We start from the raw sequence: 12,853 nt of genomic DNA, 5'->3' as shown, positions 1-12,853 counted from the left end.
GACCAGATTTTGTTTAGATCCTTGACTGGATCATGCTTAAAAAATGGGAGCATAGGTTTGAAAATGGCGCTGCAAACTGAACTATTGTTCAGGGAACATAGAGCTGGTCATCAATCACATCACATCCATTAATTAGCTTCATGCAGACCCCTCAAGGTAATTACATTTTTCAGATTAGACCGCCTTATCTTTTGCAGGCTGCACATTTGTTTAAAATTACTGGGATGAAGCCCATTGAGACGACTATTGCTGTAATATTGGGCTTTAAATATCTGGATGTTGAGTTGATTGACCTATAAAATCTTTATAAAATCCTGTTAGGAAAAAGTCTGTGCATGGTTCCTTGCATGGTTTTGTTTTGAGTGCCTCTTTCATATTTGATGGACTGGAGTATAGTTCTTTGTCCACATCTAAATTTTCCTCCACCTCTGACCTGTGTTGCATTAACAACATGCAGCTCAAACATATCCACCACACATATTACACTACATGGAGAATAATGAATCAGATTCCCACTGGAGTTGCAGCACTTCATTCAGTGAGCAACAGCTGTGTCTGATGGAGTCAAGGAAGTTAAAGAGCTCATAGAAGCTATCATGACCATGAAGAAAATCTCCAAAATCTGAACTTTGAATACAAACAGTATTTTTAAGTCCGGCCCAGAGAACATCTGCATTTGGTCTCTTTATTGGCATGTCTGGCCGTTCTTTCTAACCACCCTAACATTCACAGATAGAGGGCGCCGTTTCTGACTCCTGCAAATGGTTTCAAAGCAACATTACTTAAAGATGAAATGATAAAGTCAGGACTCCTGATGTGTAACCTTACAACTCCACACCTAGATGTCAGAATTGCTCTTGATGTTGGACGTTGCCTTTTTGTGTTTGGTTGGAGAAAATCTAGAAACAAAACAGGAAAAAGATCCTTCTCTGAAAGACTGCACGGGCTGCCTCAGCCCCTTCATCTCTTCCAAAACTATACCGACTTCCTCTCGTTGTGATCCTGCAGGTAAACTCAGCAGCAGATTATAGGGGACTCCAGGTTAATATAACCCAATCACCTGCTCAGGTACATTCAGGTGTTCTTGAGCAGCATGTGGTTTGGGAATGTCTTGTCCTTACCATTACATTTAAAACTCTTCCAGAAGTTTCGGACATGTTGGGCCTTGAGTTGAATACCTTTTGCAGCCTTCAACAAACAGGGATTTTTGTCTGGTTGCACCTAAGGGGTCCTTGCAGTTTAGCGCCACTGAAGGACTGAGATTAATCCTGCCTTCATCAAGTGTTTGATGATGATGATCAACCAATTGCTTTTTAACTTTTGGAATCTTTCACATGCGAGGCCCAGTACAACCACAGACTCAGCCATGCCCACTGAGCAGCTCCACTGGAAACAGCAGATAGAGGGACTCACAGTCAGCATGGTGGGTTCAAGGGCAAATCCAAGCCTCAAGAGCTACAGCCCCACCTCTATTCCCATCACCCCTGTCCTTACAACAAGCTATAAACAGCTGATCAGGCAGTAAGAAGTAAAAGATAACTTCAAGGGTATCTTAAAAAGTAGCAGGGCAGGCACCTTCATCCCTGGAGTTGCCCTTTCTGTGGAGGATTGATCCAATCCTGCAGGGGATTTGTCTCATCCACATCTAAGGATTGGAACAGCAACCCTTCTGTGATTAGTTCACATAAGAGGAGGTGGATGGGCCTTCCAATTACACGTAGAAATTGTTTACTGACAGCTGTTGAGCAATGATGAACGTAGCTGTAGACTATGAAGGAATATAAAACTGTTGAAAATGTCTAACAGTGAGAGATTGCTCCACATTCTTTGCAGACGCTTCCACCAAGAGTATCTCTTTAAGAAGCGTCTGTCACACAAGGCTCAAGGCAACAGCCTTGCCAACCAATGAATTATTCAGGGACCTTTACCACTGAATTGAGAGACGGCACCTCTGGAAGGGAAGACCAAAACCCTCAAAAGCCTCTGCCTGCAGCTTTCTCTACATCGCACCACACTTGGCATGAGCAACATACAGTCTCACCTTGACTGCTCTTTTTCTTGTGTGGAGCCAAATTAAATAACAGCACACTGTGTTCTCATTCACAGATCTTTCAGATTGTGTATATTGCAATGAAAAAGGTGTTTCCACCATGTGTGCATGGAACAGACAGTAAAATTTAAGTTCAAGAGCGCAATGGATAATTGGCATTAAAAGAGAAAAGGGCTCAAGAGAGATGTTCCTCAGCAACAAATTTTTTAACGGGTGAGGCTGAGAGCAGTGGGAGCGGCAGGAGTGTGCAAAGAGCCAGGTCACAAACATGTGTGCATTGTGTTTCATTCAGGCTGAAACCTGAGCAGCCTGTGCATCTCCACTCACAGTTCCTGTTCACTTGGCTGTTTTGTTTCTAGAAAGTTCTTTCATGCACACTCATTTTCCCTCAAAGACAGTGAAAATGTGTGATGATTTCACATATGCATGAAGCTGCAAGGGATATTGTTTCACATCAGGGATGAGGTCAGGTCTGGTCCTGGTTCACTGCTATAACCCTTGTGCTATCTTAGATGACCCCACCCTTGCATTGACGTGTTCTTCCTACCATGACTAAGGTGGATAAAGGTGGAAAGATTTCATGTAATCCATGGACACCAGTGAAGATCACAAATCATTGAAGAAAAAAGGTTCAGAGCTCTGTCTAGTGGGTCTAGATGACCCAACTCCCAATGTCAAAGTGCCTAGGATAGCGCAAGGGTTAAACAGATCTGTCAGATTTTTCAACACTTCTCTTAGTAAATCATCTTTGATTGTCACTAGAAAGGCAGGCATCTGATAGATCTCTTTTGTCTCAGAGAAATAAATTAAATAAAAAGAAACATATGTCAATTTTGAATCTAGTCAAGAGTTTTTGAAGTGGTGTTGTGATGCCGAGGTGGGACTTGAACTTTACCAGTGACTGTTAAAGAGCCTCAGGTTGCAGGAGGGGAGCAGGCCACAGTGTGCAGCGACCCCACGCTCACCTTTAAAATGCTGACATAAGTGGATTCTTACCTGAGCGCAGCTGCTGAGGGAAAACACACAAACACAAACCTTTATTTGTTACTGCACGTTACTGTACAATCTGTTCTATTAAGCTTCCTTCTGTCACTCAAAGTACAGATGTACCCCATTTCACAAATGATGGCATTTTCCTTAAAACATCTCGTCAGCAGGGCTGTGAAAACAAACTGTGGAACCTTAAATAAGAACCAACATGAGATCAACCTCCTGCTGCAAGCTAAATGTGCCAGAACTCCATTACTGGAAAATCTGTTGTTTTACCAAGACTTGAATTAATGAAATGTTTGCTGCATCTACTGTGGTTTTGTAAAAGTGCAATTTTGTGGCTTTGTACCATTATCTGAAAAAAAGTTTATAATTTAGTAATTTGATTCGGCTTATTATATAATTTTTACTTTTAAAAAAAGAAGTCTTTGAGAAAAGGACATTTTGTAGGATTATTGTGGGGTTTATGATCAACCAATTCTACCAATTCTTCCCTGCACACCCATGTGTTTAAGTGTCGTTGGGCAAGACACTGACCTCCACATTGCTCCTGGTGGTTCAAGTAGTTCAGCAGTGGAGCGGCCATCAGTGTGTGACTGTGGATGGGTTAATGGGGACTGTGACTGGAAAGCACTTTGGGCCTTAAAGTCCCACGTCAGTCATCTTCTGATTTATCGTCAAAGTATTCCCAGTGGTCTAGTTCTTATATTTATGCTGATTTTAGACAAAATCTTAAAACCTGTGTCCTTTTCTATGGCATAGTTTAAAATGTAGACTTTTGTAAACTGCATTTCTTCATCTGCTCCTAAATAAAAAAGAAATGCTACAAAAACATGTTAAATACACACAAAACACAATTTTCATTGGCGTAGGAAATAAAGTGATAAATAAGTATACACCATTAAGCTGCACCTAGACATCTTAGCAGCCGGACACACGGAGACAGCACTGACGTCATCGCCCCGCCTCCCCTCTGAAAATGGTAAGTCAATTTGAATAATACGACACTATTCCAGGGTGGATGTTAAAATGAAAATGAAATCCCCTCTTTGCATTTTCGCTTTAATTATGACACAGAATAAACGCTTTTTAAATAGAAATGAAAAAGCATTTTGAAGTATTGATTTTTCATTTTAATTTTGAGTCAAAAAATGCAGCTTCATTTTGATAATGAAAAATTATTTCTGGTTTTGACTTTTATTTTTAATTATGCTACAGAATCGCTTCCATACAAATAAACCTTATTCAATCGTGTATATTACAGAACGTAAATAGCAAAAGTGAAGATTCCTAACAGCAGAGCTTAAACAAGATAGAAAAATAAAATAAAATGTATAATAATTGTCTCTAATAAAAACGTTTAGGCGGTAAAATATTATTATTATTTATATTATTATTGTCATTATTATCACTATTTTTATTATAAAGATAACATAGACAATCCAGATTCTCATAAATGCGATTATCTCACGTCATTTGTGTTTGCTTGGTTTCTGTGCCCCCCCCCCCCCCCCCCCCCCCCCCCCCGTTCCCGGTGCTGATGATGTCACCAGCGGCTCAGTGGAACTCGAGCATCCTCGGTAGAGCAGCAGAGCCATTTTGACCGCTTCGATCTGAGAAGAGACGGCCGACTGACCGAGCACCTCCCCTCGGCCCTCCCGAGTGTTGAAAGCAGGGCGGAGGAGGGGGGAGCAGTGGGCTGCAGCACGCCGGCCCGGTTCGATGGCGAGCAGCAGAGGCTGGTAGGACGGACGGAGGAGCAGACCGGCGGAGGTGACGCGTCTCCCAGCCTGCTCGGCGGAGGTAAGACGGTCTGCGGCGCTGCCGGCGCTGCTTTGTCCGCCCGGGGGGAGGCGCGCTTTGGGCGCGGCCACGGAGCGGGGAGGCTGCGGAGAGGATGGAGTCCCGAGCGGCTGCCTCATCCCGGGCTGTCGCTGTGTGTCTGGGCTCCATCCTCTGTGTTCCAGTCTCAGGAAAATGACTGAATGTGACTGAAGTCAGACTGGAAGGACTGTTCCTGAGTTCCAGGAAGGAATGAAGGAATCCGTCCGTCTGTACAGCTGCTGTTTCTAAAGTCTGGAGGATGATCCATTCTAGTAGGAAACAGGCCCTTGCCTGGTTGACTTGTAGTTGGTGGGTGTCTTCCTCCACGTTCAGAGGAAAACCTGAGGAGCTTTCAGACGTTTAGAGGGAACACACTCCTTCTGATTTTTAGACTTCCCTCCAGTGGTCAGTCAGTTTTATTTGTCTGTCTCTTCTTTTTTTTTACAGTCCAGATTGGATAAACCTTTCCAGAACAGGATTTCTTTCGTGTCATCTTTCCTGGCACTGACCACACCTTACTCTGAAACGGAGAGGAAGGTGTGCTGCTGGGAGGAAGGCCTCCGTTTCAACCCGACAGATGCACAAACGCATTTGGTCCACCGCCTTTTTTCAGCCTCGTTCTGTTAGTGGAAGTTCGTGAAGATGACGAGTGACACAGCAGATTCGCTTGATTTAGACACAACGACACACATCTTTGTCACAACTTGAAGGAACGAGGGCGCTGAGGATGGATGCATAAAAAACAATGTGTTCTTGCTGATGCTCCATCTACGTGTACGGTATTAGTCACTATGGGGCGTAGAAATGCAATAATTACTATTCTGATGAGTCATGGTTGCTCTGCATTTACCCAGAACAACACAAAGCAATGTAGCGTTCATTGTTTAAGGTTACTTGGCCGCCTGGACTGAGCCAGACGCTGGATTTAAGGTTGCTGTCAGAGCTTTTGTCTTCCACAGACCAATGCTGACATTTAACTGCTGCTGCGCTTCTTTTGTTGCATTTTGGCTTTATCGCCCCCAGCTGCAGTTCAATGTCCACGTTTCCCACCCACCCTGCTCCAAGAGCTGCCATCATATCCACAACTAAACACCAACTCCCTCCTTCATCTAGCTCAGAAAGTTCTGGTTTTGTGAACCCATGAAGGCCTTCCATAACTGCTGATTCAGTTATAAATATGCAGCCAGTTTTCAGTAAAATTGGTCAGTCACATAAAATGAAAAATGAATCTTGTGAGCAAAAATCCAGTCTGCTTCAGCCAACATTTTGTCTATTATTTTCATTCAGGTAACCCTCGTGCTATCCTAGACACTTTAACATTGGGAGTTGGGTCATCTAGACCCACTAGACAGTGCTCTGAACCTTTTTTCTTCAATGATTTGTGATCTTCACTGGTGTCCATGGATCACATGAAAACTTTCCACCTTTATCCACCTTTGTCATGGTAGGAATAACACTTCAATGTAAGGGTGAGGTCATAGGATAGCACAAGGGTTAAAAGGTAGTTTACTATGGTTTAGATGAGCTATGATCCAGTTCATTCCTGTTCACTTGAACGATAATCCAGTCCGTTCCAGTTTAATCTTAAATCCAGTCTATTCCAATTCAGTCCGACGTGTTTTGTTTACGGACTGGTAGTTGCTGGCAGCACGTTTAATTGTGTGCACGTCTTTCTCCACCCTCTCAGAAACTTGAAGCCTCACACCTGGACTCTAGAGGAGGGGCTGAAAGGTGCTGGGAAGAGGCACCATGGCAGGAGCCTCTGTGAAAGTGGCGGTCCGAGTCCGCCCCTTCAACTCGAGGGAGATTGGGAAAGAAAGCAAGTGCATCATTCAGATGACGGGCAACACCACCAGTAAGTACGAGAAGCAGGGTACTCCTTTCAGCACAGCTGTCGCCGTGGATGCCGGCTGCTTTTCAGTTTGTGGGTTCTCATTTAGTGGAATCTAAAAGAGCATCAGTCTGACCAAGCTCCATCTGAGGATTCACGCAGTCGTTGGATCAGCCAATCACATCACAGCTGTGTAAATGATGGAAACATGTAGATATCATCAAGACAACATGCTGAAAATCAAGGAAGATTTGTTCAGCATAAACAGATGAAGTATATGAAATCTTCAGCCTTGTTTCCACTCAGCAGTCCAGTCTGGTCTGGTTTGGTCCAGTTTAGAATGGTCCAGGCAATTCAGGTGAGCGTTTCCACTCCAAGTTGGGCCATGTGGGTTGAAGCCAACTACGACAACAATGGAGGTCCTCCAGCAGCTCATTGGCTTTTGGTACTTCGTATAAACAAAGCTTTTAATGTTGTTAGAGAGCAGATTGTGGGCGGCGAAGAGCGGCTGTCTACTTGGAGTTTTCTTTTGTTGTAATGACCAATCAACGGGTGTCAACTGTAGCTCCGCCCTAACCGGTCCGTTCCATTTATCTACCGACCTACAACCATTGGGAGCCCAAAAATGGTAAGATTCGGTCCGGCTTAATGGGTTATTTTATAATGGAAACGGTGAAAAAGCCAGACCTGTCTAGACGGGACGGTACCGCTAATTGGAAACGAGGCTTTAGTTTTAGGTGCTAGCGTTTTAAAAACAAGCTATTTATTATAATTTTACAAGAAGCAGGCATTGATGCACTGGCTCCAGATCTGAATGGATGGATGAATGGAAAAGTAAAAAAACTCTAGGCTTTCTTAACCCTTGTGCTATCCTAGGCACTTTAACATTGGCAGTTGGGTCATCTAGACCCACTAAAGTGCTCTGAACCTTTTTTCTTCAATGATTTGTGATCTTCACTGGTGTCCATGGATTACATGAAATCTTTCCACCTTTATCCACCTTTGTCATGGTAGGGAGAACACGTCAATGCAAGGGGGGGGTCATCTAAGATAGCACAAGGGTTAAAAAAGAACGTTTTCTGCTGAATGGCTCCTTCGATGCCTCTTCAACGTGTTCTTCTGGAACACTTACCCCTTCAAATAGAAAAGGAAAGACTGGAGAGGAAAGGTTGAACATGCCTGCAGGAGAACGTCAGGACAGTGAAATGAATCCATTCCATTCACAATGAAACTCCACGTCTACACTTCTGTTAGCGGGACTCATATGACATTTTAATGACCACATTATTGCAATAATGTTGGATCGGAGCCACATATTGTTTTATGCAAATAGTTTGGTATTCTTGGGCTGAGACGTGAAAGCATTGACAGAGCAGGTGTGAGACTAACATCAATGCACACATGTTCATGTGGGACATTGCTTGGATAAAAGCTTTTAAAGCTTTTCCCTGTTGCAGCATTCAGAACACGCATCAGAACTTGGGGAAAGCACAATTGACTTTGCGTCAAAATTGTATTCTCCGTTTAGTTTAAAGAACCACTCCAATAAAAATTATGTTTTTAACATGTTCTTGTGGCATTTTTCTCACCGTGGAGAACATATGTAAAGAAAGTTCAACTTAAAATGACATTTTGTTATTCAAATTGTTGGGAATCAGAAGATAAAAAAAACCCAGTTTAAAAATTATCCCATTTGTGGCGTAGAAGATATGCTGGGCGAACCACCACTCCCTGCTCTGCTCCATTCTGATCATCCACTGTCAGTCAAACAGATTCATGAACTTCTTTGTTTTCCTCGACTGAGCTGGTATCTGGATCCAAACTGTATGGCTGCATAGCTCTGAACTCTCAACATTTTTGTTGCAGCGCTAATGTTTGGCTGGGATCGTTAGGAGCTGTAAGCTAGTGGAAAAATGTGTAAAAAAAAAAAAGGTGATGGGAAGTGAGGGCAGGCTTACTTTGCAGCAACGGTCCTGCCCACAACTTAGAAGGAAATTTCTGTTGAACTCCTGCCGTCCTGCAGAAGCTATGTCCTAGTAAACAACACAGGTTTTGGATTTTTGACTTTGTAATCATAAATAAAAGACGACTGGAAACGCTTTCACAATAGACCAAAAGATGATTGGAGTGGAATTTTAACACCAGAATGTTGTCTTGGAAACACCTAGAAGCTTATAGGTGGTGCTGTGATACACATTCAGTCTAAACTAGGCTGTGTATATTTTCACGTGTTTAAGACCAAAGTTAACAGACTAAATGTTGAGATTGGGTACAATACGTGGTGACATTAAAAAGAGTATATTATAGGACACCCAATGATCCTGTGTCAGAGGATAGCTTCCTCACACTCATCTCCAATCTTCCTTAGTGAGAAAGGAAGACATGTACAGATCTGGAGGACCCCAGTTCTGATCTCTCTGTGTTTTAAATGGCAGAAATCTTCACAGCTGTTTTCATGCTGGTCCATATCAAACACAGAGGTGTATCAAGAAAAGCAGTATAAGAGAGTAATCCGTTGAGTTTGTAGGCTGCAGGTGACATAATCCCTCAGTCTTTCCAGGGCCTGCAGGGTTAGGGTGTAAACCGGATTAAAACGGACTCTTTATTCAACATTTTTGGATTAATTTTTCTATTGAAATCTACTTCAGTGTGGATTAGGATTGTACAATGCCAGTGAGTGAAAGAAACATTTCTGCCTTTGAAAACCGTTTTATTTGTTGTCCATTAACCCTTGTGCTATCTTAGATGACCCCCCCCCCCTTACATTGACGTGTTCTCCCTACCATGACAAAGGTGGATAAAGGTGGAAAGATTTCATGTAATCCATGGACACCAGTGAAGATCACAAATCATTGAAGAAAAAAGGTTCAGCGCACTGTCTAGTGGGTCTAGATGACCCAACTCCCAATGGTAAAGTATAGCACAAGGGTTAAATAAATGGTTAAGCCTGTGAACGTTTGAAGCAGCACGCATTCCATAGATTTCACAGAGCTTGGAAAAAGGAGACTGGAAAGATATTTGATATGTTGTCTGCCTTGCAAGTTAAAGCCAAACATCAATAATAGATACGACTTCCTAAAATATTTAAAGTTTAGTCTAATTTAGACATCTCCGTCTCCCCCCTTCATGTCATGGGTGACTAAACTACAAGTTCCAAAGTCTTTTTTAAACTTTTATTTTGCAGTTTTTGATGTCGCTCCTAACAAATCCTAAAACTTAGTGAAGGATGCAGACGTGTACAGCGGTCCCTTCCTCGTGTTGTTTTGCTCCTTATTCAGTGTCTGTTCAGGTCAGAGAGGCTGAAATCCAAGGGGAATTTATGAATCTCCTTTATGGATCTTAGTGGGAGACACTGTTAGTTTTGAAAAATATCCCATACACGATCATTCAGTTCTGCAGTTTGTGGCTTAAAAAAGGGCCTAAATGATTCATTTTTCAGAGCTTTAAAATAGATCAGACTGTTCTCTCTGAAGAGTTTGAAGCTTTGGCTGGAGACTGGAGCCTGAAGGCTGGAGGGTGGAGGATGGAGGGTGGAGGGTGGAGGATGGGACTGGGCTCATAGCATTGAAGCCTACTGGTTGCAATGTCTGGAGTGGGAGAATAAATGCCCCCCTTTGTCTCTCAAGTCCTGGAAGAAGAAAGAGCGAAGACGAGGGAGTTCTAGAGGTTTTGTGTGTGCCTCTTTTGTGTCACACTCATGTGTGGGTCAATGGCTTGGTTCTCACAAAGCCAGAGAAGGACAGCGGCCTTGTTGCTGCACAGATTTCCCATCCCAGACGGGTCTTCATTGAGATGCAGGGGACAGACCTGGTGGAAAACGGGTCTCCTTTACACAACCATGGGGTTCAAATCCCTAAAGGTTTGCTTTTACATATAAAAAACAATGCAGATTGTTATGTTAGCAAACCTTTAAGTTAATAAAACAATTTATGTAAACATTAATATATTTTCATTCATGCTTCTCTTCTAGTTTATGTACTTCTACTATTTCTCTGAAAGTTCCTGCATTTTCCCACCAAATCTGATGTTACCAACATATGGTTGACTGATGATGTTCACAGAAGCCTAATTTCATTTGATCCCATTTTCATTTTTAACAGTCTTTTTTCTATTTTACGTTCTTTTTAAATGTATATTAAAGCACTTCAAAAGAAGAACGTTGACCAACGTGCTTGTGTTTAAGAACAATAAACATGAGACTCCCTTATAAAGTGCTAGTTAGTGCTAGAGGTCTTCCTGTGGCCCTAAGCAACAGAGCAGTGTAATTAAATTAAGAAACAATCAGATAGAAAACAAAAGATATATACCTTTGGGGTCAAAAGGTGAAAAACACGATTTGCATGTCTTGGGCTTGGGGGGTGTAGTGATTCATTTTATTGATTTATAATATAATCTGTGGTTGACAATACGATTCATGGTCAACACTGGTTCATTTTGAACCATCAGATTAACTGACCATGGGTGGCAGTGTGTACAGAGGGTGGAGGAAGGTACACAGGGTGGAGGAAGGTACACAGGGTTAAGGAGGGTACAGGAGGTGAAGGAGGATACTGAGGGTGGAGGAGGGTACAAGGGGTTAAGGAGGGTACAGAGGGGGAAGAAGGGTACAGAGGGTGGAGGAGGGTGCAGGGGGTGGAGGAATTCGTAATGTGTGCTGCTTCAATGCAGATTAACATGATGTTCATTTGTTATTGGTTACATATCAGACCACAGCTCTAGGCTTCATGAAGCATTTCCTCTTCCTTTATCTCATTCATTATTTCTTAACTTTTATCAACAAAATCTGTTTTATTCAATCCATATTTTTGTATTTAGATACAATTTAGTCCAAATTCACGCTGATTGTGTTTTCCAGGGCAAATGGGATTTTACCTTGTGAAAATGTATCATTATTGCATTTACAAACAAGTTTATTAAAATTTCCAAACTACAGCATGGAATAAACGTGTTCAGTTTACAACATGTTCAGTAAACCTTTTCTCCTGTGAAATCTGTTGAAATGAGGTCAAATTTAATGCTGGTGTGGGGTTTTCTGCAGAGGGAAACATGCTGTTAGCACCACATCTACTGCCTATTTCTGATAAAAGAGAGTTTTCTTGATCTTGGATAGAATTTCCAGCACAAATTGAGCCTGAATATGGATCCACGTGTCTCTCTGTTGTCAGGAGGTTCATGTGCTCTCTGCCAGACCTGCTGATGCAGACACATTTCCTCTTCCATTGAGCGGAACAGCTCATTCGGAACAGCCTGATCAAAATCCCTCCATCACCATTACCAAGACCCAGCAGCTACAACAAATGGTGGCATAAAAAGATACTCAGAGCAGGACTGACCAGGGGCTACAGCTTAAGCGCAGAGCGCTGCTGTCATCACACTTTAGAAAATGGTCTCGGCCAATCAGGGTTTGACCCACAGGCTGTTACTAGACAAAGCTGTGGATAAGGGCGGCAGTGGCTCAGGTGGTTGAGCAGGAAGGCTCAGGGGTTTGATCCCCGCTATCCCCAGTTAACTGTCGTTGACACTTCACCCTCCCTGCCTCCTGTGTGGCTCCACTGGTGTGTGGATGTGCATGAATGTCCCGGTGACGGTTAGAGGAACCGTAGGTGTGAACTGGCAGCCACACCTCTGTCAGTCTGCCCCAGGGCAACTGAGGCCACATCAGTAGTTACCATCACCAAGTATGAATGAATAATGGACAACTTTGAGTGTCGGGAAAAGAGTAGATAAATCTAAGCATTAGGGCTTCTTTTATTGTCTCCCAACCCTTGGAAAGACTAGAAACTCATGTCAAAAGAAATCAGATAACATTCCACACATGTTTAGGTCTCACTGTTTTTACAGTGTGTCACACAGCCACCGTGTACATATTGTGCATTTTCCACGTATGAAATTTCGGTCTTTCATGATACATGCGTGAAATACCTAATTCATAAGTGTTTCTTGCGTTTGTCATTCGTCGATGTGCGCAGATGTCCATCTAGGGTTTCAGTCGACGGGTCTTTCAGTGAATTAAAGACCCGTCAAAAAAAGTTTAAGTGAATTGGGTTTTGTATTTGGGATCCTGTCCTTTACGAAAAATAAAATTTAACACTAAGATTTTAAAATCAATGCTAAATTTCAGTGGTAGCCAATACAATGAGAATAAAATGGGTGTGATG

The 12,853-nt window shown here is 42.6% G+C and overlaps 1 protein-coding gene across 20 annotated transcripts in view; it reads left to right on the top strand.

The window, feature by feature from the left end:
* The first annotated feature begins 4,598 nt into the window (after positions 1-4,598).
* The window catches only part of kif1aa (kinesin family member 1Aa), a 44,338-nt gene continuing 36,083 nt past the window's right edge, over positions 4,599-12,853 (top strand). For all 20 annotated transcript variants that reach the window (XM_078945530.1, XM_023953957.2, XM_078945522.1 and 17 more), the window contains exons 1-2: positions 4,599-4,843; positions 6,552-6,719. In XM_078945530.1, coding sequence (XP_078801656.1) covers positions 6,614-6,719 — 106 coding nt within the window. In that variant the 5' untranslated portion in view covers positions 4,599-4,843; positions 6,552-6,613. The remainder of the gene's footprint in view (positions 4,844-6,551; positions 6,720-12,853) is intronic.

Source organism: Oryzias latipes, chromosome 4, assembly GCF_053564925.1.
Source record: "Oryzias latipes strain Hd-rR chromosome 4, Olatipes_Hd-rR_3.1".
Taxonomy (NCBI): Eukaryota; Metazoa; Chordata; class Actinopteri; order Beloniformes; family Adrianichthyidae; genus Oryzias; species Oryzias latipes.
Note: the sequence above shows the minus strand (reverse complement) of the source record. Positions and strands in the feature narration are given on the sequence as shown.